Here is a 22,595-nt window from a genome sequence, read left to right as displayed (position 1 = left end):
GTAATATTTCCTCCATGCCACAGAGGCTGAGGAGAGCAGCCAGGGGATCGTTGGAAGACTCAATGCAGGGATTCTGTGTTGCCAACTGGCAGAGTTTTTTCTGCTTGAACCATGCTCAGGGCTTCCTGAAGCACAAATCCACTCCTTCGGGGTTTTCTAGTGGGTGGTGAACTCCTCGGGAAGTTTTCAGTCTCCCTGGATCTTTCCAGCCCTCAGCCTGTCCAGGCAGCTCCAGGATGGGGCAGGTGTGAACTTTGGAGCACAGCAGGCTTGCAGAGAAACTTGGGTAGGGCTCATTAAAATGAAGGACACTTTCTAGTCTGCCGTTGAAGAGGTCTCCAGAGACCTGGGGCAATCTCTGTTCAATCTGCCAGGATGAGTTTGTCTGCACAGAGCATGTGTATTTTTATTCTGCACTGTTGCCAAACACATGCCATTGAGCTGGGGCAGAGATGCACATGAAGAGTTTTTGGTGTCATTTCCTTCTTCTCTCATCAGTCAAAGCACTTTTAATGTAAACCCCAAACTGCTGGCCAGTTAAACACTGGATGAATCAGCCATTTACCACATTATAACACATTTCTAGACCCAGAGCCCCTTCTCTTCCCACACAGTGCCAGCTGTGCTGGGAGCTGGGCGGGCTGCAGGAGGGAGAGGGTTGTGTGGGAAGGTCTGCCTGCCCTGCAGCCCTCTCTGTCTGAAGTGGCAATGGTGACGGCCACCACTGGTCCGGTTCAATTAATGCAGGATGACACCTGCTACCAGCTTTGGGTTTGGTTTGTTACACAGTGCACAGGGGGAACAGTATGACAAGATTTGGCAGAGAGCAAGGTCAAAAGCATGTTGTGAGCTGATGGCAGTGCTCCCCCAGCCCAGGGAGCGAGGGGACAGCTGTGGAGCCACAGTGTTCCTGGCAAACCCCTGCAGCGCTTCTGGCCTGCTGGTTCAGAGCCCTGGGAGAGGATGCAAGTGATCCCCTGCAGAATGGCTGCTCTGGATTTCAGCTGACACTGAGAGGCTTTGCTGCCCCTGTGGGAATCAGTGATGTTTCCCAGTGCAGGATGGTTTGAGTTTTCTTCTCATCCTGCAGTCAGATACTATCTGCTTGGCTTTCCAGGCTGTGTTTGTGTGAAAGTTGTGAACTTGCTTAGAACTTACCAGCTACTAGACACTTCCCACTATACTTAATGTGTTTCTTCTGTTGCTTGCTTGGCCTCACTGAAGCTCTCCAGGCCTGAGGAGCAGCCGTTCCTTTCAGCAGCAACAGGTCCCATGCTCTTCCCTTCATATGGAGCTCCTTGCCAAAAGCCTGGCCTTTAGCATCAGTGTGTAATAACTGCAGAGCCTGCTTCAAATGAACCTTTGTGTCTTGCACCTCCCTCTCATAAGCCTGCCTTTTGGCTGACAGGCTCGTGGAGAACTTCAAATGCTGAACTGTCCACAGGGACCCTAAGAAATTAGGGAATGCATTCACATCCTCACTGAAGAATGTGTGAAACCTGAGACAGCCCATGTGTTGGCAGAAGTGCACGTGGATTAGCCTTCAGGTGTTTGTAGCTGTGTTTCAGAGGCAAATAGTGCCCAGCTAGCACTAGCCTGGCCTAAATTTCAGCATTTCTTAGTCGAGCCAAGCCCAGGTGTGATCTGAAGTTGGGGCTTTCAGAAGACTTCCCTGGTCATCTGCTTCAGGGACCTGTTCACACTGGGGAATTCCCATCAGTGTAGCCTGATTAACACTTTCTTTTCCACTTTCCATATAGTGAAAAGCCAGTGGCTCCCAAATGTGTGGAGATACAGTTCCCTTTCCTTCCATGCTGCTTATGGCATGGACTGTGATGGGCAAGGCTGTTCTGCTTTTATTCAAAGCAGAGGCAAAGCACATGCCCGGTACCTTCAGGCAGGTGCATGAGCAAAACATCTTGTTCCTGTCGGGCAGCACAGGGAGAGAGGGTGGCCATGGAGTGAAGCTGCTCAAAAAAGACCCTCATCAGATGAGTGAAACCGAGACAAGTTTCTGTCTCTGCGTTTCTAGGCTTCCATCTGGCTTGGCTAGAAGCTCGAGTTGGTATGAATGGCAGAAATGCTCAGAAGGGGGTAGGGTGAGAAATCACCTTTTGTCCTGAGTTTGGGTTTCCTGCAGAGCTCTAACAGGCACCATCTTGAAGGCTTTGGGGTTTGGAAGGGTCCCGTGGAGGTGGCTGCTCCGGTCCTTCAGAGGACTCAGGCTCAGGCCAGCGTTTGGAGCTGTGTTAAGCTCAGTCCTCTGCTGGAGCACATGGAGTTGTGGTTCGAGTGGGACTGATGAGAGGGGCCAGAAGCCTGTCTGCCTTTCCTGGCCCTCGGGGGAAGCGCCGTGGCCGCTTGTGGGGAGGTGACAGGGGCAGCAGCACCACGTTTTACACTGATACAAGTGTGTAGCGTGAAAACACAGCTTACAAGAAATCTCACCGCTGTGCTGTTTGTGCCAGGCTGAGGCCGTTTGTGCCAGGGGTGGAAGCTACTGCCTCTCCAGGTGATGCCTTCCCACGCGACAGTGCTGCGTTTGCAGCCCTTGTTAGCATCATATTTACTTTTCTAGTGCCTTGGGGACTGCGTAATGTTCACGGGAGAAGCATCGCTGCAGATCTCACACTCCCCGTTCCGTGCTGTTGCGGGAGGGCAGGAGCGGGCGCGGGGCTGTGCTGCGGTGCCCGTGCTGCCGGTGCCCGTGCTGCGGGTGCCCGTGCTGCCGTGCCCGTGCTGCCGTGCCCGTGCTGCCGGTGCCCGTGCTGCCGGTGCCCGTGCTGCCGTGCCCGTGCTGCGGTGCCCGTGCTGCCGTGCCCGTGCTGCCGGTGCCCGTGCTGCCGGTGCCCGTGCTGCCGGTGCCCGTGCTGCCGGTGCCCGTGCTGCTGTGCCCGTGCTGCGGTGCCCGTGCTGCCGGTGCCCGTGCTGCCGTGCCCGTGCTGCCGGTGCCCGTGCTGCCGGTGCCCGTGCTGCGGTGCCCGTGCTGCCGGTGCCCGTGCTGCCGTGCCCGTGCTGCCGGTGCCCGTGCTGCCGGTGCCCGTGCTGCGGTGCCCGTGCTGCCGGTGCCCGTGCTGCGGTGCCCGTGCTGCCGTGCCCGTGCTGCGGGTGCCCGTGCTGCGGTGCCCGTGCTGCCGTGCCCGTGCTGCCGGTGCCCGTGCTGCCGGTGCCCGTGCTGCCGTGCCCGTGCTGCGGTGCCCGTGCTGCCGTGCCCGTGCTGCCGGTGCCCGTGCTGCCGGTGCCCGTGCTGCGGTGCCCGTGCTGCCGGTGCCCGTGCTGCCGTGCCCGTGCTGCCGGTGCCCGTGCTGCCGGTGCCCGTGCTGCGGTGCCCGTGCTGCCGGTGCCCGTGCTGCCGGTGCCCGTGCTGCCGTGCCCGTGCTGCCGGTGCCCGTGCTGCCGGTGCCCGTGCTGCCGTGCCCGTGCTGCCGGTGCCCGTGCTGCGGTGCCCGCGCTGCCGGTGCCCGCGCTGCCGTGCCCGCGCTGCGGTGCCCGTGCTGCCGGTGCCCGTGCTGCCGGTGCCCGTGCTGCGGTGCCCGTGCTGCCGTGCCCGTGCTGCCGTGCCCGTGCTGCGGTGCCCGTGCTGCCGGTGCCCGTGCTGCGGTGCCCGTGCTGCCGGTGCCCGTGCTGCCGGTGCCCGTGCTGCCGTGCCCGTGCTGCCGTGCCCGTGCTGCCGGTGCCCGTGCTGCGGTGCCCGTGCTGCGGTGCCCGTGCTGCCGGTGCCCGTGCTGCCGTGCCCCGTGCTGCCGGTGCCCGTGCTGCGGTGCCCGTGCTGCCGGTGCCCGTGCTGCCGTGCCCGTGCTGCCGGTGCCCGTGCTGCCGTGCCCGTGCTGCCGGTGCCCGTGCTGCGGTGCCCGTGCTGCGGTGCCCGTGCTGCCGGTGCCCGTGCTGCGGTGCCCGTGCTGCCGTGCCCGTGCTGCGGTGCCCGTGCTGCCGGTGCCCTCTGCTGGCAGCGCCTGAGGGATGGCAGAGGGTTTGTGTTCCAGCCGCGGCTTTGCTGCCGCTTCACCTTGAGGCCGTTTGGAGCTGCTCCTGTGGCCTCACCTGAGCGGGTTTAGCCCATTCCTGCTGAGCTCAGGCAGCAGATGGAACTCAGTGATGAGAATACCGAGGCAGGAGCTTTAACAAAGGCGGCAGTCTCTCGTTCTTACCCCAATTTTGCTTTCTTCTCCCCAGCCTGAGAATTTACTACTGGCAAGTAAATGTAAGGGTGCTGCTGTCAAACTGGCTGACTTCGGGCTGGCCATAGAAGTCCAGGGGGAGCAGCAGGCCTGGTTTGGTAAGACTGTTTGAGCTTTCCCACTTTGGCTTCCCCCCTTTCCTGCTGGCTGCTTGAGCTGCACCCTCCCTGGCTGCTTTCTCTCAGCTCCTCCAGCACTCCTGTGTGTATTTGGCATCGCTGCCTCCTCTCCACGCACCTCAGCCTCTGGGTCCTTGGGCACGAGCCTGGGCGCAGTGAGGGAAGGGTAACGTCAAGACAGAAAGAAATGGGTGAATGCAGCTGCCAAGTTTAGACCCTGATGTGAATTTTCTTACTGCTCAGGAGTGTAGACATCTGGGATGTTGCCTGGCCCTTTGACAGGAATGTGTTGGACCTGGCCTTTCTTCAGGCAGATTTGGATCTGGCCTTTCTTCAGGCAGATTTGGATCTGGCCTTACCTTTGTTGATCTCAAACATAACTAGAAATGAGACCTTCTCAAGCTACACATGAGCTCTGCCCCTGCAGTGCTGTGGGCATTCTGGAGAGGTGGCTGCTTCCCCTGCCCTGCCTGCAGCGTTTGCCAACAGAATGTGTCCCATCTGTGCCTTGTGTTTTCAAACTCCAGGCCGTTACCTGTAACACTGATACAAGGCCTGGCATGGGAGCTTGTGCCCAGCTGCTTGGTTGACACAGTCCCTCTTGCTTGTCTGTTTTCCTGCAATACACAAGCACTCCATCCCATATGATTTGCATCCTGTTTGCTTCTTTCTCTGTTGATTTCCCAAGAGATAGCTGTAGCAGGTCTGAAATGAAGGGTGGGAAGCAACTTTGGGACCGAGCTGGTTACGACCGGGGGATTTTGTGAAATGGCAAGGTCTCTTCTGCTGGGGCACTCCTGAGTTCTTCATGTTCTCCATTTCCTGGCAGGGTTTGCTGGCACTCCAGGCTACCTCTCCCCTGAAGTCTTAAGAAAAGATCCTTATGGAAAACCAGTGGATATATGGGCATGTGGTAAGATTCCATCACAGTGTTTTATACTTGAAGGCCACGGTGTCACATAGAAGAGCAATTCCTTACAGCCCTTACTGGGGGTACACAGTGCTCCTTCTTACTCCAGTGATGAAGGCACACTTGAGCATAAGCACCTTGTGTAGATGGAGTTAGTACTGGAGCCTGAACTCATTTGATTCTGGCTCCTAGTCTGTTCCTCAGGCTGTCTATCAAATGCTTGAGACTCAAGAGACGGGACCTGTCTGTGCTTTGCAGAATCAGTTATTTAGATCACTGTAGCAATACTGGGGAGAGCTATGTTTGTTAAAATGAGAGAAACAATGAAGTGTAAATGTACCTGGGACTGGTAAGTTGAAAGATAGGTGATATCAGTGTTGCCTGACACGGTTCTCTGCAGGCCAGGGCTCTTAGCTTTGTCAGTGTCATTTTTGTCCCAGGGCCATCTTAAAAACATAGTCCTTCCTAAAAAGTCCCTTGTGCCCAGCAGCCCCGGGGAATGTGGCTTCATTTTATCCTGAGAGCAGCTGTGAGATGTGGCTCACCAGCCATGACAGCCAGAGGAGGGCAGAAGGACATGGTGCTCCCTGTTCTAGCTCCTGGCAGCTGGCGTTAAGAGCTGAGCATGAAGTGCCAGGCTGAGGTTCAGCAGAGGAGAGATCTGTACTGGCTTTTGCTATCTCTGAGGGCGAGTGGAGATACAGAGGAATCCTTTGGGACTGTCAAGAGGGAAGGAAGAGGGGCTGAAGGAATAATTGGCATATTAGCCTAACCATAGTGTGTCTGTGTCTCTCCCTCCCAGGAGTGATTCTGTACATATTACTAGTGGGGTACCCTCCCTTTTGGGATGAAGATCAGCACAAACTCTATCAGCAGATCAAAGCCGGAGCCTATGACGTAAGGGCACTTTCTTGCTGAGTACCTGCATGGGTGTAGAAGCCATCCAAAACATGGCACTATCTCACTTGGTGTCCAGCAGCAGGCCCCAAGCTACTGTGCAAAGGGATGTTTGCCATGTCTGTTTTACCTCGTTGTCTTCACTGCCTGGGATACAGCCCTGGTTGGGGCTACTGAAGGTGGATGTGGAAGGCATCACAGTGGGCATCAAGATGTTGCTGGTCAGAAGGGAAAAGCAGATGGTGGGAAACGGTGTCTTCTGGTGCATTTACCACAAAGTACTGCAGAGGTAGCCAGTGCTAACTCATCTAGGGGAGCAGAGAGGAGGTAGAATGGAGGGGCCTGTCTTTATCAAGGCCTAATTAAAAGTAAGGGAAGGTGTTTAGTAAAAGAGAAGCTTAAATGATGAGTTCTGGTCTCCTTGGTGCCATGGAAAGCATGGAGCCCAGTGGGAGGACTGAAGGGCAGGGGTGACTTTGTGGGGGGATGAGCATGGTGGGTTGGAGGCTGTGGTAAAAAGCCAAGCAGTTGGTGGGACAGTTTTGTCACAGCATGACAAAACTGAGGTGTGGAAGATGCCTGAAGGAGAGGAACAGCAAGGAGGTTGGTTCTGTGGAGCAAAGGTGGTGTAATTGTGCTGTGGCTACCTCAGCTTGAATGTTTGACATGAGTTCTTCCATGTAAGGGGAGGCTGCCACATAAGGAAAGGGAGAGAAGGGGGAAATCCTAGCTCAAAGCTCATGGGTGTGAGTATCAAGAGGAAGCTGGGGAGTTCATTTTGTAGGCTGTCTTGTGCTTTGTGTTTAAAAAAGGAAAACAAATGAAAGAAAAAGGCAAGAGTTCTGCTGGACCCCAGGTACCTTCTGTTCCCGAGGCCATGAGAGCAGAACAAAGGTCTGCCCAGCCCCGTGGCCTGGCTCAGTGGCTCCCTGAGGGACAGGAAAGTCATGGCTTCATAACTGTAGCCTTAAATGGACTTGTGTTCTTCTCTGGCTTTCCTGCCCCTCTTGTTTCTGTGCTGCTTGTTCTTATTTGAAGTGGTTTTGCTCTAGTCAATGGGTATTTTCAAAGCACTTCAGGATCTGTAAGTCACAAAGAGTCAAATGCCCGATGCCTCCTATCTCCTGTTGGTCTTTGAATCCTTACCTATAATGAACAAGTTCCAGTAGCTGCTTCCCCTGTTGTGCCAGGTTAAAACCAGCTCAAGTTATGCTGCATGTCCTTACCCCAGCAGCGAGGGGCCTGCACGTGCTGGGCTGCTCTGTTCTTCTCTTGGCCACAGAGGAAGCAGCTTCTGTGAACTGGACTCGCTGCTGTTGGGCTGGGGAGTTGCAAGGCATTGCCATGAGTGCTGCAGGCTTTTTGGGGGGTTGGGAAAGTGCCATCATCCCTGGGTAGGCTCTTGCAACATTTGCAAACAAACATTGTGTAATGCCTCGCTGCTGCCTGAGAATGCAGAGAGATTTTATGCACATCAGATACAGGGGGTGTATCTCAGTGACCCAGGTGAGCAAAGCACAAAATGCAGGAGAGGAGAGATTGGATAAACTCTTCCTAAATGAAGTGGTACTGTAAGGAACAGAGCTTCTTTCCTCCCCTCAAAGTTAGGGGACTGGATCCCAACAGCACGTTTATCTTTGTGTTCTTGAGTCCTCCTGCATTTGTGCAGTAGGTTGATAGGAGGGAGATGTGCCACAGTTCACCTCAGCATGCTGTCATCTGCACCATGTGCCAGCATCTGGAGGATGGCATAAATATCTCATCTTTATCGTGACTGGAATTACAGGAGAAAGCAGTTACCCCTCCTGGGTGATCAGCTGCTGAAATGCTTGAGACTCTTTTCTTTCTTCCTGTGCTCACATGCAGCATTGCACCTCGCTCGCAGCATTGCACCTCGCTCGCAGCATTGCACCTCACTCGCAGCATTGCACCTCGCTCGCAGCATTGCACCTCACATGCAGCATTGCACCTCGCTCGCAGCATTGCACCTCACATGCAGCATTGCACCTCGCTCGCAGCATTGCACCTCGCTCGCAGCATTGCACCTCGCTCGCAGCATTGCACCTCACTCGCAGCATTGCACCTCGCTCGCAGCATTGCACCTCACATGCAGCATTGCACCTCACTCGCAGCATTGCACCTCACTCGCAGCATTGCACCTCGCTCGCAGCATTGCACCTCACTCGCAGCATTGCACCTCGCTCGCAGCATTGCACCTCGCTCGCAGCATTGCACCTCACATGCAGCATTGCACCTCACTCGCAGCATTGCACCTCACATGCAGCATTGCACCTCACTCGCAGCATTGCACCTCACTCGCAGCATTGCACCTCACTCGCAGCATTGCACCTCGCTCGCAGCATTGCACCTCACTCGCAGCATTGCACCTCACATGCAGCATTGCACCTCACATGCAGCATTGCACCTCACTCGCAGCATTGCACCTCACATGCAGCATTGCACCTCACTCGCAGCATTGCACCTCACATGCAGCATTGCACCTCACTCGCAGCATTGCACCTCGCTCGCAGCATTGCACCTCGCTCGCAGCATTGCACCTCACATGCAGCATTGCACCTCGCTTGCAGCATTGCACCTCGCTCGCAGCATTGCACCTCACTCGCAGCATTGCACCTCACTCGCAGCATTGCACCTCACTCGCAGCATTGCACCTCACATGCAGCATTGCACCTCACTCGCAGCATTGCACCTCGCTCGCAGCATTGCACCTCGCTCGCAGCATTGCACCTCGCTCGCAGCATTGCACCTCACTCGCAGCATTGCACCTCACATGCAGCATTGCACCTCACATGCAGCATTGCACCTCGCTTGCAGCATTGCACCTCGCTCGCAGCATTGCACCTCACTCGCAGCATTGCACCTCACTCGCAGCATTGCACCTCACATGCAGCATTGCACCTCACTCGCAGCATTGCACCTCGCTCGCAGCATTGCACCTCGCTCGCAGCATTGCACCTCACTCGCAGCATTGCACCTCGCTCGCAGCATTGCACCTCACTCGCAGCATTGCACCTCGCTCGCAGCATTGCACCTCACTCGCAGCATTGCACCTCACTCGCAGCATTGCACCTCACATGCAGCATTGCACCTCGCTCGCAGCATTGCACCTCGCTCGCAGCATTGCACCTCACTCGCAGCATTGCACCTCACATGCAGCATTGCACCTCACATGCAGCATTGCACCTCGCTCGCAGCATTGCACCTCGCTCGCAGCATTGCACCTCGCTCGCAGCATTGCACCTCACTCGCAGCATTGCACCTCGCTCGCAGCATTGCACCTCACTCGCAGCATTGCACCTCACTCGCAGCATTGCACCTCACATGCAGCATTGCACCTCGCTCGCAGCATTGCACCTCACTCGCAGCATTGCACCTCACATGCAGCATTGCACCTCGCTCGCAGCATTGCACCTCACTCGCAGCATTGCACCTCACTCGCAGCATTGCACCTCGCTCGCAGCATTGCACCTCACTCGCAGCATTGCACCTCACATGCAGCATTGCACCTCGCTCGCAGCATTGCACCTCACTCGCAGCATTGCACCTCACTCGCAGCATTGCACCTCGCTCGCAGCATTGCACCTCGCTCGCAGCATTGCACCTCACGTGCAGCATTGCACCTCACTCGCAGCATTGCACCTCACTCGCAGCATTGCACCTCACATGCAGCATTGCACCTCGCTCGCAGCATTGCACCTCACTCGCAGCATTGCACCTCGCAGCATTGCACCTCACATGCAGCATTGCACCTCGCTCGCAGCATTGCACCTCGCTCGCAGCATTGCACCTCACTCGCAGCATTGCACCTCACGTGCAGCATTGCACCTCACTCGCAGCATTGCACCTCACTCGCAGCATTGCACCTCACATGCAGCATTGCACCTCGCTCGCAGCATTGCACCTCACTCGCAGCATTGCACCTCGCAGCATTGCACCTCACATGCAGCATTGCACCTCGCTCGCAGCATTGCACCTCGCTCGCAGCATTGCACCTCGCTCGCAGCATTGCACCTCACTCGCAGCATTGCACCTCACATGCAGCATTGCACCTCACATGCAGCATTGCACCTCGCTCGCAGCATTGCACCTCGCTCGCAGCATTGCACCTCACTCGCAGCATTGCACCTCGCTCGCAGCATTGCACCTCGCTCGCAGCATTGCACCTCGCTCGCAGCATTGCACCTCACATGCAGCATTGCACCTCACTCGCAGCATTGCACCTCACTCGCAGCATTGCACCTCACATGCAGCATTGCACCTCGCTCGCAGCATTGCACCTCGCTCGCAGCATTGCACCTCACTTGCAGCATTGCATCTCACTTGCAGCATTGCATCTCGCTGCCCAAGCCATGGTTTCTGGTATGGTATATGCTTGCTAGTGGGTTGCTACACCAAAGTGACTGGTGTTGTTCCAGGATACCATGCTGTGTGGTGAGGGAAGTGTACCTGGTGGGATGTTCCCTGGGAGCCCTTCTCACTTTCATCAGGGTTTATTTGCTGTCATGAGGTGTTTGTGTTTTTGCATATGCTGTCACAGCTTTTTAACATGCTGGAGAAAGAGCAAAGTGGGGTGAGAAAGGCAGGAAAAGTTCATGTCGGGACTCAGTCAAAGATACCTGAGACTGTGTGGTTTCTGTCCACTGAATGTGAAAGAAGTTTGAAGATCTGAGTGATTCCTAAAGGCTTGGAAGCAGTGTTCCTGCCTGTGTGTGGGGAATGGTACAGGCCCTGCCGTCTGCCACCGCTCCTTTGCTGGTTCTGAACCGTTTGTGGCCACAGTGAGTGTTCAGGAATTGATGGGCTTTGCAAAGTTTTTAGCCCTGGTATCCAAAGGGCAAAAGCTGGAGTTCAACTGTATAAGAGGGAAAAATCTCTTCTGCTAGTAGGAGATATTTTCAGTTCATCACCTGTTCCTTCTTCCCTTTTCAGTTCCCATCACCTGAGTGGGACACTGTGACTCCTGAAGCCAAGAACTTGATCAACCAGATGCTGACGATAAACCCTGCGAAGCGCATCACCGCTGACCAGGCTCTCAAACACCCCTGGGTCTGCGTAAGTCTCTTCCTCTCTCACACATTCATTTGTGCATTACCCCCAACTCACATGTCCAGAGGGCTTAGCTGCAGAGGAACCCAGAGTATTTGGTTCCAGTAGTGATTTAGGAGGTTTTTTGGGAGCTGACCTTCAGCAAGCCGACGTTGTCACGCCGCGGTGCTTTTATTGCTACCCTAAGCAAGCAAGAAAATCCCTTATTCCTTGAGTTTCTTGAATGCCCATGGTTTCTGGTTTCCCCCACATCTGCTCTTCCAATCCTTATCCTCCTAAAATACCAAATGGAGCTTGGCATCAGGCAAACTGTTTTAGTGTTATGGTGTTGTACGCCTCTGTCTCAGTTCATTGCATCCCTGCGATGTTGGAACGTTGCTGCTGTGCTGCAGCTCCACTGGCTCTAAACTTGGAATCAGCAAAAAAACCTGCTGCTCTGTGAATGCAGTTTGTGCCTCACCAGACCCCACACAATAAGTGGTCTTCATCTGTTGCAAAGTTTGCAAGAAAGTCCCAAAAATGCACCTGGGAGTGAGCACGGGGAGGGCAGCAGTGGTGCGCTCCTGGCTCTGCAGAATGAAGTGCTTCCACCTAAGTCTAAGCAGATGCTCTCGTAATACCAGGGTGTACTTCTGCTTTCTAGGAGGTGTCTGCAGCATTCCTTTGCATGTTTGTTCTTTGAGACACTGTGGTGGTGTTTTCCTTCTGCCACAAAGCAACACATTAACAGTTTGAACTCATGTGGGTGTAAGGGGGGTGTGGTGTCTGCTGTGAAGTGATGCAAGTTCCTTGGAAGTCAAAACTTCACACTGACTGAGACTTTGCACCTCTGGGGTTTTTTTTCTCCTTGCACACTGCAATCAGTAGCAGCTCCTGCACATTGACCTTCTGTCCCAGTGCTTGTAGCCAGAGCTGTATGGATGATGACAGCTCGCTCCCTACAGCAACAGAACAGAGCAGTTCAGGAGAGGCTTTCCTTCTCTGAGTTAGGGGAGGTTGCTTTTGCTCCACAGCCGTTTCAGCCTCTCACCCAAACTGCCTCCTGTTGTTTCCATTCGCTTCACAGTGCAACACAATGATTTGTTTCTGGAGGTGTGTTGCTCCTCTGAAGTACATGTGGTGGGACACTGTAACAGTTTGAGATGTCGAGTTCCTTGGCATCACTGAGCTTCTGAAGCATGTGTCCTGACTCTGTAAGCCCACATTGAACAATGGGGCATCACTATGTCACTCCTGAGGAGTCTGGATGAACCCAAGTGGATGAAGGACAGGTTAGCTATGTTCTGCCTCCACACTGCTGCCTGTACCACAGCAGGCAACTGGCTTTGACCAGGACCGAAGCAGAAACTTCCCACAAAACTAGCTGACCATGAGCATGGTTTACAGGTCCCTGGGGTATTGCAGGTCTCTTTTGCAGTGGAGGTAATGGAGGATTTGTACACACTGATCTGTTGAGTTTAGTAATTCATCCACTGTCCTTGGAAAGGGAATTCAGGCTTGTGGTCCTATGCAAGGGCAACAGCTACTCCAGCATTAGTCTCTGGTTTCCTCATGTGCTCAAAATGCCTGGCAGCATCAGTCTCTGGTTTCCTCATGTGCTCTCAGTGACTGGCAACACTTCTGGGAAGTTCTCTTTTTACATCTGCTGGGCTGCCAGCCTGCTGTGGGTGACAGGTGTGCCCAGGTTTCTGCACTGGCACAATAGAGCTGTATGAGCTCTTCTTACACACTGACAATCTCTTTCAGCTGCAAAGATGCCAAGGCTTCTCCTGGTCAAGCACCTGTACTCAGAGAGTTGCCACGTCCAGGAAGGCTACCACTCACTAGTATTCACCTACTGCTTGGAAGTTCTCCTTAGAGCCATAACTAACACAAGCCAAATCTCCCCTGTAGTGCCTCTAACTCAGTCCCTCATGGGTATGCTTGTTCATTTGGCTGCCTTCTTACTGTCCTGATCCAGGGGGCATTCATTCCTGCCTGTGCCTCGGTCATAGAGCTTCTTGGGCACAGTCCTGTAGCAGCCAACCTGGACTTGACATGTCATGCTGCACTGGGGAGATCTTTAGTGGTGAGCTGGTGAGGGCTTGTTCTTGATCTTTTGCTGTTCCTGTTTTTCAGCAACGATCCACTGTTGCTTCCATGATGCACAGGCAGGAGACTGTGGAATGCTTGAGAAAGTTCAATGCTAGAAGGAAGCTAAAGGTGAGTAAGTGTTGGTTTGCCTCGGGTTTGGTTGTAATTCTCTGAATTAAGGTGAATGCCTCCCTAGCAACAGTGTCTCTTTTCCTCCAGTACAGGGTGCTAGTGTTTTGAGGAGCTGGGCAGCTTCTTTCTGCACAGCTGTGTGCTTCCCGTGGCTCTTCTGCCACATAAACATCCCTTCTGCTTTCTACAAGAGAGTTGAAGTGGAGCATCTAGTTCTGAAGTCCTGGGAGTTTCTTTAGTTGTGCTCACTCTACCTCTCAGTGATAGTGTTGTCAGTTGCCTGCAGCTGGGGCAATGCCTCTGGCCTGTGCACAAAGCAGCTATCTGCTGTTTGCAAGCTAGGAAGCAGCTCTGTGTGTGAACATGACTCTCAGTGCCACTGTGGATCTCCTAGGCTGTCCTGCCTGGCCTCTAGCTGCTGCTTTAGGAAGGCAGGACTCTGAGCAGTCACATAGCCACGTGTGGGAACCCCAGATACACCTGGGATAGCACTGGGATACCTCTGCTTGGGCACCTGGCACAGTGTTGTGTGTCAGCTGAGCCCAGCCCCGTGGTGCAGTGAGTGGCACTGGCTGTGACCCCTGCTTTCCCTTTCCCACAGGGTGCAATCCTCACCACGATGCTCGTGTCCCGGAATTTTTCAGGTAAGTTCTCACTGTTCCACCTCTTCCTTGGTTTGGTTTTGTGGGAGGGAGTCAGGGGGTATTTTGGGAGGGAGTAGGAAGGGAGGAAGCTTGCTAACAGCTCATCATGGTGCAGTGGTGGTCACTTTGCCTCGGGTGGTGACCAGTGTGAAACAGCAAGTGATTTTGTTTGGGGAAGAGCCAGTAATGCCTCAGTCTGTGGCAGAACAGAGGTGAAGTCAGCTGCCACAGCCCTTTCATGGTGTTTTGTTACTGGCTAATTATTTTTGGGAAATTCTAGCTGGAATTTGTTAGCTTTCCCATCTGAACCCAGGAGTCAAGAAAGCCAGCAGTGACTGCTTTAGACCCGAGGCAGGGACACAGAGCAAGTACTAAAACCAGTAGGAACAGAGGCAGGAGCTTGGGTATTGTATTACTTTGACTCGTCAAAAATGGGTCTGCAGCATCCAGCTATTAAGAGTTTTCCTTCTTGGAGTCTCAGAAGTGGTTCTCATCCTTTTAAGCTTAATAACTGGCAGTTTGGCTCTCACTCAACTGCATTACGTAGTGCACTTACTGAAAATGCAAATCTCACCATGCAAATCAGAGCTTTTTGGAAGATGATTGTCTTGGCTCAGCACATCTAGGTGATGCAGTCGTTTCTGTCTTCATTTCCATTTGGGTGGAAAACCTCTGTTGCAAGTGCTTTTGGTTTATGGGATTGTTTGCTTGCTTTGCCCTCTTTGCCATTTTTCCCCCCCTCTTTTAAAAGGGGCAATCACTGAAGGCATGAGTCAGATTTTTATTGCACCTGACGAGGGTTTCTTTCCAGTGAAAGCCTGCTGTATGGATTTTAGGGGATGATGAATGAAATGTGAGTGTATTAATTCCATCTGGCCATTTACTGGTGGTGGATACCAATGCTCACATTCTGGGTGATGTTACAATGAACTTCTAATTGAAGTGAAAGCCTCAGGGAGATGATCCTCCTGGCATTCAGAGTGGGCAGCCATGCGTGTGCGTCCTCTGGTGAAACCGAGGCAGCATTTGTAACCTCCTCTATGGTAGTTAAAACCAAATTAAAGGGTGGAAAATGAAGCTACAATTAAGGAAGAACCTTCATCAGCTTGAGAAGGGGTTTTTGTCTTGCTTCTGGCTTTCAGATGAACCTGTGTCAATGTCAGGACTCTGCGTGGCTACAACAATCTCTTTACTGATGGTTTGGCCTGAAAGGGACAGAATCATTTTCTCCATTCACCTGGCCCAGGATTTGTGACTTGAAAATTGTGTCTTCTTCTCTGAGAATGATTCTGAAGTAACTGTCTGAGGAGCTCTGGCACAGTGACAGGGCTTCCACGGACCCGTACGAAGCTTAGCACCTTCTCGGGCTTTGCTGCTGCTGTGACCTGGTTTTGATCTACTCTCACAGCTAGTTCTTATTTCACTTAATTGATGATACTGAAAGAGAGGGGGTATTTTTTTTTTAAACAGCAGTTTTAGATTCATTTTTAGTCTCTAAATGTTGTCCCTTCTAATGAAGCTGCAGAAGTGCTTGGGTAGGGAAATCTCCTGTGGCCCAGATTCCGAGTACGTGAAATGCCTGAGAGAAGGCTTCTCCTTAATGATGTGTGACCTATGCATCCACTTATTCCCTGAGCTACTCTTGAGGAGGAAAAGGCTTGCTCTGCTCATTCGTCTCTGTCTCAAGGGCTGAAGCTGCTGGATCCACTTCAGTTACCAGCTGAGGAAAGGGGAATCCTTGGTGACCCATAGTGAGTGCAGGGTTCTCAGCATCACCGAGCTCTGCTCTGAGCTGTGCTCCAGATCATGAGACACTGAAAAACTGTCCAGAAAGAAGTGTTGGGAATTCGGATGCAAAGCATTTCTAGCCTCTGAGGCTAGCAGCAATTCCCCATGCTGTGATGTGTTCTGAAAGTGGGGAGCTGGGTAACTCCTGTTTCCCTTCCAGGACCGTGTGTAAGATGAGCTTGGCCTCGTCATCATTAGTAGTGTTTTTAACTTACATCTTTTCATTGCTGCAGTTGAAATGTATAAATCCTCTGGAACTGAAGGATAAGTGCATGTTAACTGGAAGTAGAAAGCTATAAAGTCCACGTGGGGATTCTGGGCAGAGCTCAGACTTTTCCTGTCATGGCAGGCCATGCACTTGTGCTGGGAAGGCTCTGCAGCACTACTTGTTTTCTTTCCCTAAGGCCCTTGTGGGATTTTTATTTCCTCTAATTGGGTGCCACTGTTTTGTGGGCCTCTAAAAGCCCCATTCCCAGCAGACAGACAGCTAGATTTATGAAGAGAGAAGCTTCTCCCTGTCTGGGGATGCTGTCTTCTAAAAGCTTCTTCACAGATGTTTTGAACCAAGAGGAAAAGGAAGGCTCATGTGACCCTGGGATCAATTAATTAAGCAAGATAGTGCTATCTGGAGGAAACATGAGAAGACTGAATCCTATTGTCATTGCTATCTCCTGTCACACACTTTGTAATGTGGAGTTCCTTCATTTGACAGTGTGCTTTTAGCTTGTGGAAGTTGTGTGCTTGAAGAGTCTGTAGCAATGTGGTTTCTCCTTTTTATTTCCCCTCTTGTTTCACTTTTACAAAGCAAAAAAAAATGAAGTTTCTGTTCATTTGTGAGCAGTCTGTTGTTTGCTAGTGCCTTTTGAGCAGTCTGTTGTTTGCTAGTGCCTTTTGAGCAGTCTGTTGTTTGCTAGGTGCCTTTTGAGCAGTCTGTTGTTTGCTAGGTGCCTTTTGAGCAGTCTGTTGTTTGCTAGGTGCCTTTTGCCCCAGGTCAGTTCCTAAAGGTCAAGGAGGGTGATCTGGCTGCTTTCCCCAGTTTGGGTATATTCAGCAATTACGTACTTACCATTTGTGGTCCTTTTTAAAAGACTGTGTCTCAGGTCAGCTGTAGGCTGCTGCTTAAAGGTAGATCCAGTTGCACTCCTCTCAGTGTAGGTTAGGGAGCTGAGGCCTGGCTATGGTCAGGGTTTGTAGCTTCTGTGCACACTCTGTATTTCACAGCTGTATTCCCTCAGCTGTGAAAGAGAACATTGCCATCTAAACTTTGCTGTGGGATCTTCAGAGTCACACCAGGATAGATGCACAGGATGATCTTGGGTGCTCACTTGTGGCTTTTGATGTTCATGTGATGCCAGCAAAAGCTGATGGGATCTGCATTAGCTTACAGAATACATCAGTGCAGTCAGGTGAGTCAAGTGATTAATCATGTGCAAGAAACTCCTAAATCACCTTCTGAGAAGCAAATGTAAATTGATGAGCAGGAGCAAGCTGGCAAGGTTTGCAGATATTCCTAACAGCTGCAGTGTCTAAGAGTGCCTGAACTGGTTGATGTAGATAAAACTCTGAGTCACTCTGCTGTAAACTGAGTGGAAGGATGGACAAAACTTGGCTTGTCTTAGAAACAGCCATCTTCACAAGGTGTTGAGGAGTGGCTTTTCTCCACAAGTCAGTCTTTATGCAAGAGTTAGAAGTGGACTACATGAAATTCTCAGCACTGGTTTCCTAACTGGGCTACAACTGTTTCTTTAGAGAGGAGTGAGCCTGTGGTGGTTCATTGAACAGTCACTCTGGTCTCCTAGGGACTAGCAGCCCTCTCACCGAGGGGGGAGATGTTAGGTGTTGCTGCTTGGCTCTTGTTGCTCAGCTGCATTTCTGACACAGTGCTGTCATTGAGAGGGCAGAAGGGCTTAATGGCAAAGCAGGATTAAAACATGACAAGTCAATTTTTCAGTAAGAGAGAGAGTCCCCGTGGTAAGTTCTGTCAGGCAGAAGGGTTGTGTCAGTGCTGGTCTCTCACTGAGCACACGGCATCGCTGTGCCATTGCCACAGCTGCCCACAGCAAGTCTCTGCAGGGTCAAATAGAAGAGGGACTGCTGAGACAGAAACCCAAGTGAGGGCAGGGAACACAAGACAACACCTTTGTTTTATCTGGTTTGTGGAGAGCCTCAGAAGTGACATCAAATTGCCAATTAATTCATCCGACTTGCTTTGAAGTGAGACTGTGACAGGCTGCACCTCTGGCACTGGCAGTTCTGGGCTGGTGTGGTTCAACTTTGATTCTAATAACCAAGTCTCATCAGAGTTCAAAGAGCATCATGAGTCAGGCTTGATATAAAAGCAACCTCTGTGTTATCCCTGTGTCCCAAATGCTCTCTGGGAGCTTAACAGAGATGAGAAATGGAACTGAGAGTTGTCAGCTGGGGACAGGGCAAATGCAGGGCAGGCTGCTGCTGTCCCCAAAGGCGTGGGGCTGGCAGCAGGGGAGGCACTACCCACAGCTGTGTTTGGAGTGGATATCTCAGTCCCTGTTGGAAATTCCCTCCTCCCCTCTGGCTCTGCTGCATCCACAGTGTCTGGTGTTTAGTGCTGATAAGGTCAGCGCTGGGGCTTTGTGTTTCTGCCAGGAGCGTGGTCCAGAGCCCAGGTGGTTTCCTGGGGAGGCCACAACTGAGAAATGTGGGAAGAGGGAGGGGGATATGGAGTGTGTGCAGGGGAGGCCTTCAGTGTTCTCCTCAGAGATGAACTGGAGGATGTCTTGTTAAACCAGGAGCACAACTGGGCTTTTAAGTTACCAGGTGAGCAGCCTGTGCCTTTGCATTGCTTTGTTATAGAGGAACTCTTCACCAAGAAGAAGGAATTTAATCTCTTTAATGTGTAAAGGAAGTGGGAAGGATATTGGAAATCAATATCTCATGCCTGGAAAACTGCAGAGCATGGCTACAAGGCGCTTGATTGAAGAGTGAAGACTCTGCCTTCACGTGTCCTTGGATTTTCCCTCTCCTCTTGTCTCTTTGCCAAGCTGCATGTTGGGTGGTGCTGCCTGGCTTCTCAAGTTGTTCTTGTTACAGGAATCCTTGTCTGTGGCTTGACACAGAAATTCCCCTTGCATCCCCTTTAGCTTCAGTCTCATGAGCCATGCAGGCTGACCCGTGGGTAAATCTGCACATCATCCTCACGGGTGCACGTTGCAGCCCTGCATTTTGAGGTGTCACATCCAGAAAACATCTGCATCGGGGTCTTCCAGTGTTCTTGGATGCTTTTGAAAGCAGGAATGAGGAGAAAATCCTGGTTTAGCTTTATACTTGCATTAGGCAGTAGAATTAGGAAGGTGAATTCAGAGATGATAATGAAATTCCATAGGCTCACACCTCTTTATTGTGAGGAGATGCTGTAGTGATTTGCAGCAGCTCACTGACACTGTCTAGTTAATCCACATCTGTAGGGTCATGTGGTAGGGAAGGCAGGGTGGAAAATGCTGCTTTTTGGCCTAATGTTGCTGCTTCTAGGGAGAGCCCCAGCACTCAGTGCACAAGTTGGTCAGCATGTCTTGAAATAGAGGAGCTCTAAAGTCTGACTGAAATAGAGGAGCTGTGCCATTGCCATTGCAACAACTACCCACAGCAAGTCTCTGCAGGGTCAAATAGAAGAGGGACTGCTGAGACAGAAACCCAAGTGAGGGCAGGGAACACAAGACAACACCTTGTTTTATCTTAAACAGAGGAGCTCTGAAGTCTCCCTGGGATGGTGAAAGTGGAAGCATTTTTGTCCAAATAGGTGAACACTACCTAGGAGGGGTGACCCTCTGCTGCCAGGATGTATTTGAGGAGTGACTCGTCCTGCTTGCCAAGCCTCTTGCTGTTGGAGAGGGATGAACAGGGTGGTTGTCCTTCTGCAGTCCTGTGTAGTTTGAAGGGGAGAGGGATAAAATAGTCTTGAAACCAAAATCTGACCTTTTGCTTCTCTCCACAGCTGCCAAAAGCCTGCTGAACAAGAAGTCAGATGGAGTGAAGGTAAGCTCTTTCCCATTTCACTCTCCCACCGTCTGAACAGAAGGCAGCTGCCTCTCTGGGGCCTATCCCCTTCCAGGGTAAAACCACAGCCCTGGCTTGTGGCTGGGATTGTTATGTTCAGTGTATTGTTACAGAGCTCTGGGTGGGATCTTAATGTTCCCTATGTTATGATTCCATGTGCACCTTATACATCACACAGCCAGCTGAGTGCAGTATTGTACCAGCAAGATTTCTTTCTTCTTTCTCTGAAGAACTGGTCAATGCTGTGGGTTGGAAAGACCAAGGACTTGCTCAGGTGTGACACAGGCCTCTGACCAGTCTGTTCTGTTCAGTGCTTCTGGGTATCAAAGCTGCAGAGAGCAATTGTTAGTGACTGGTGATACCCAGCAGTCCCCGTGGAAATCTCTTTGTCTCCCCTCTTGGACAGATGCTGAAGGTTGAGCTGGGAAGAGGGGTGGGGAAGGAGGAGCCTCCAGATGTTCATGTTTGGACAGAATGGAAACTGAGTCTTGTGTTAAGAGTTTGCTCCACACCCCTGAGGGCCAGGCACTCTCCTGTTCCCTTCTGAGGTGAATTCTGGTTTTCCCCCACCTCAATGTCAGTCTGTGTGTGCATGGTCATCCTTTAGTTCTGGAGGTCAAACAGGCCCTTCCCAAGGCTGTGTGTTGATGCAGGGAGGAGCTCTTCACTGTCTGTACTGCAGTGGAGACAGGTATGTGCTTAGCCCTGCCTTCCCCTGTCTGTTCCAAGGGATAACTGGGCAAGTAGGGTTTGGTTTATTTGCTGGCATTACCATCTGAAGTCCAAAGCTTTCTTCACAGCTGTTGGGTGACACAGTTCATCTGCTGGTTTTGCACTGGGGACAATCTTCCTTCTCCCCACGCTGGAGATTCACACACATGCTGCAGGACCAGCACGCTTGTTCTCTCCTGCTCTCTTAGCCCTTGTCTGCTTCAATGAGGCTGTTTCCAGAGGGCTCTGAGTTCCATGCAAGCTGCTGGAAAAAGAGCTGTTTTCAGAGAAGCTGTGTCTCTTTTGAGGTCAGCTCTGCTAAAACCTGCATTCTTGCAGGTCTGCTGTGTTCTGCCATAATGACATCCAAGTCTTTGGGGTTTTTGACCAAAATGCTACATGTAGCTGCTGTTCTTGCCCTAGGACACTTGTCTTTGAGATGTGCCTGCAAGAGTGAGCTTCTGTGCCTTTGCACATGCCTGCCTCTTGTACAGACACGGATCGAACACATGCACACTAATACAGCAACTGTGTTTGAGTTGTGGCAGCTGTTGATATGCAAAACCTTACAGTCAAATCCCAGTGGAATAAGAATGGATGATCCCAAATGTTGTGAACTGAGAACCAGCAGGTACTTACTTCAAAATCCCAACGTGGCTGGGGAGAAGCAGCTGCAAAAGCAACTCATCTACAAAGCTTTTGTTGTCTACCCAGGAAACATTGGCTTCCTTCTCAGGATTCTTCCCTTCCAACGGGCTCTCAGGCAGTGGGTCAAAATCTTCCAGAAGTGGGCAGATGATGCACACACAGGTTTTGAGGCACAGCTTCCTGGTCGTGTAGTTACAAGGACACCTGTATGTTAGACTTCCAGCTCTGGAGGAAACTTGTGGTGGCTGGTTCATTTGGGAACACAGTGTGTTCCTTCTTGGAGAGGGTAAAGCTGGATTTGTTTTTCTAGCTGATCTGAGCTGTTCTTCAGCTTACCACGGTGTGTGTTGGTCCTGATCTGTATAGTTGAATACTTGTCATAAAGGGGAAGGTAGGTCAGCGAGCTTAGCATCCCCTGTTCAGGGTGCATGGGGTTGCCCTCTGGGAACCTCTTCTCTGCTCTTTATGACACTGCAGACGTGCAGTCAAGGGCCTGCATGCAACTCCCCTGCTCCTAAGCATTGGAGCAGTCTTGCTCTGCAGCAGGGACACGAGTGGTGTCTGCAGAGAGTGGTGTCTGCGAGGGGCATCACACGCTCTCAGCCTGGGCTGAGGACCCTCAGGAGAGCTGGTTAAGCTTCTCATTTTCTCTCTCCAAATGACATTTGCCTTCAGGTGTGGCTTTTGAGTCCTCACTTCTATTCATTTTGAAACTCAGAGTAAAATTCCATGTTTCTTCTTAAAGCTGGTGTTTTGAGTAACCCTCTTGCTCACTAATGCAGACTTACAAGTACAGCTCTCTCCTTCCACTGCTAAGGTGGGACAAGACTCAGAATGGGTAGTGGGTTGTGTCCACTTGTAGGACATTCTTAACACTTCTCTTGTAGGATTGTGAACTTGGGAAAAACCAAGGAAGCTTGTAATTTGACCCCCACTGATTTTCACATCCCAGGTTGTTCTGACAACCTTGTGCCAGTGCTGACTGGTTCCGAGCATCTGGTCTTGCATCACCTGTAGCAAACCATGATTTGCTGCCCACTGTAGCAGTGCAGAGCACAGATACTGTGACTTGAACCAGGTTTTTGGCTTTGTGGTATCCTTTTCACTCCCACTTCACATATTCACATCAGATGTAGGTTTAGAACAATCACTGTATGCTGTATTTTAACTGTAGTCTGCTGATGACCACATGCCACATGCCCAGGCTGCTGCTCACGTTCCTTCCAAACATGGACACTCCTGGGCTGCTTGGTGGTTGAGTTGGTTGGTTGGTTGGTTGTTTAAAACCTTCTTGGAAATCAGTTCCCTACAGACATTTAAGAGAAGGTGTGTTTCTGTTTCTTCACTTGCTTTAACTGGTCCAGGATGGCTGTGCTCTGTGAGAGTGTTATCACAG

The 22,595-nt window shown here is 51.8% G+C and overlaps 1 protein-coding gene across 8 annotated transcripts in view; it reads left to right on the top strand.

Moving 5' to 3' along the window:
• CAMK2G (calcium/calmodulin dependent protein kinase II gamma) overlaps positions 1-22,595 on the top strand; it is a 118,319-nt gene that overhangs the window by 69,120 nt on the left and 26,604 nt on the right. For all 8 annotated transcript variants that reach the window (XR_009819153.1, XM_062000830.1, XM_062000832.1 and 5 more), the window contains 7 exons: positions 4,174-4,276; positions 5,127-5,210; positions 6,010-6,104; positions 11,055-11,177; positions 13,290-13,373; positions 13,978-14,020; positions 19,779-19,819. Coding sequence is in view for 7 of the 8 variants with exons in the window: in XM_062000830.1 (XP_061856814.1) it covers positions 4,174-4,276; positions 5,127-5,210; positions 6,010-6,104; positions 11,055-11,177; positions 13,290-13,373; positions 13,978-14,020; positions 19,779-19,819 (573 nt within the window). In the remaining variant the exon portion in view is untranslated. The remainder of the gene's footprint in view (positions 1-4,173; positions 4,277-5,126; positions 5,211-6,009; positions 6,105-11,054; positions 11,178-13,289; positions 13,374-13,977; positions 14,021-19,778; positions 19,820-22,595) is intronic.

Source organism: Colius striatus, chromosome 8 (assembly GCF_028858725.1).
Source record: "Colius striatus isolate bColStr4 chromosome 8, bColStr4.1.hap1, whole genome shotgun sequence".
Lineage (NCBI taxonomy): Eukaryota > Metazoa > Chordata > Aves > Coliiformes > Coliidae > Colius > Colius striatus.
Note: the sequence above shows the minus strand (reverse complement) of the source record. Positions and strands in the feature narration are given on the sequence as shown.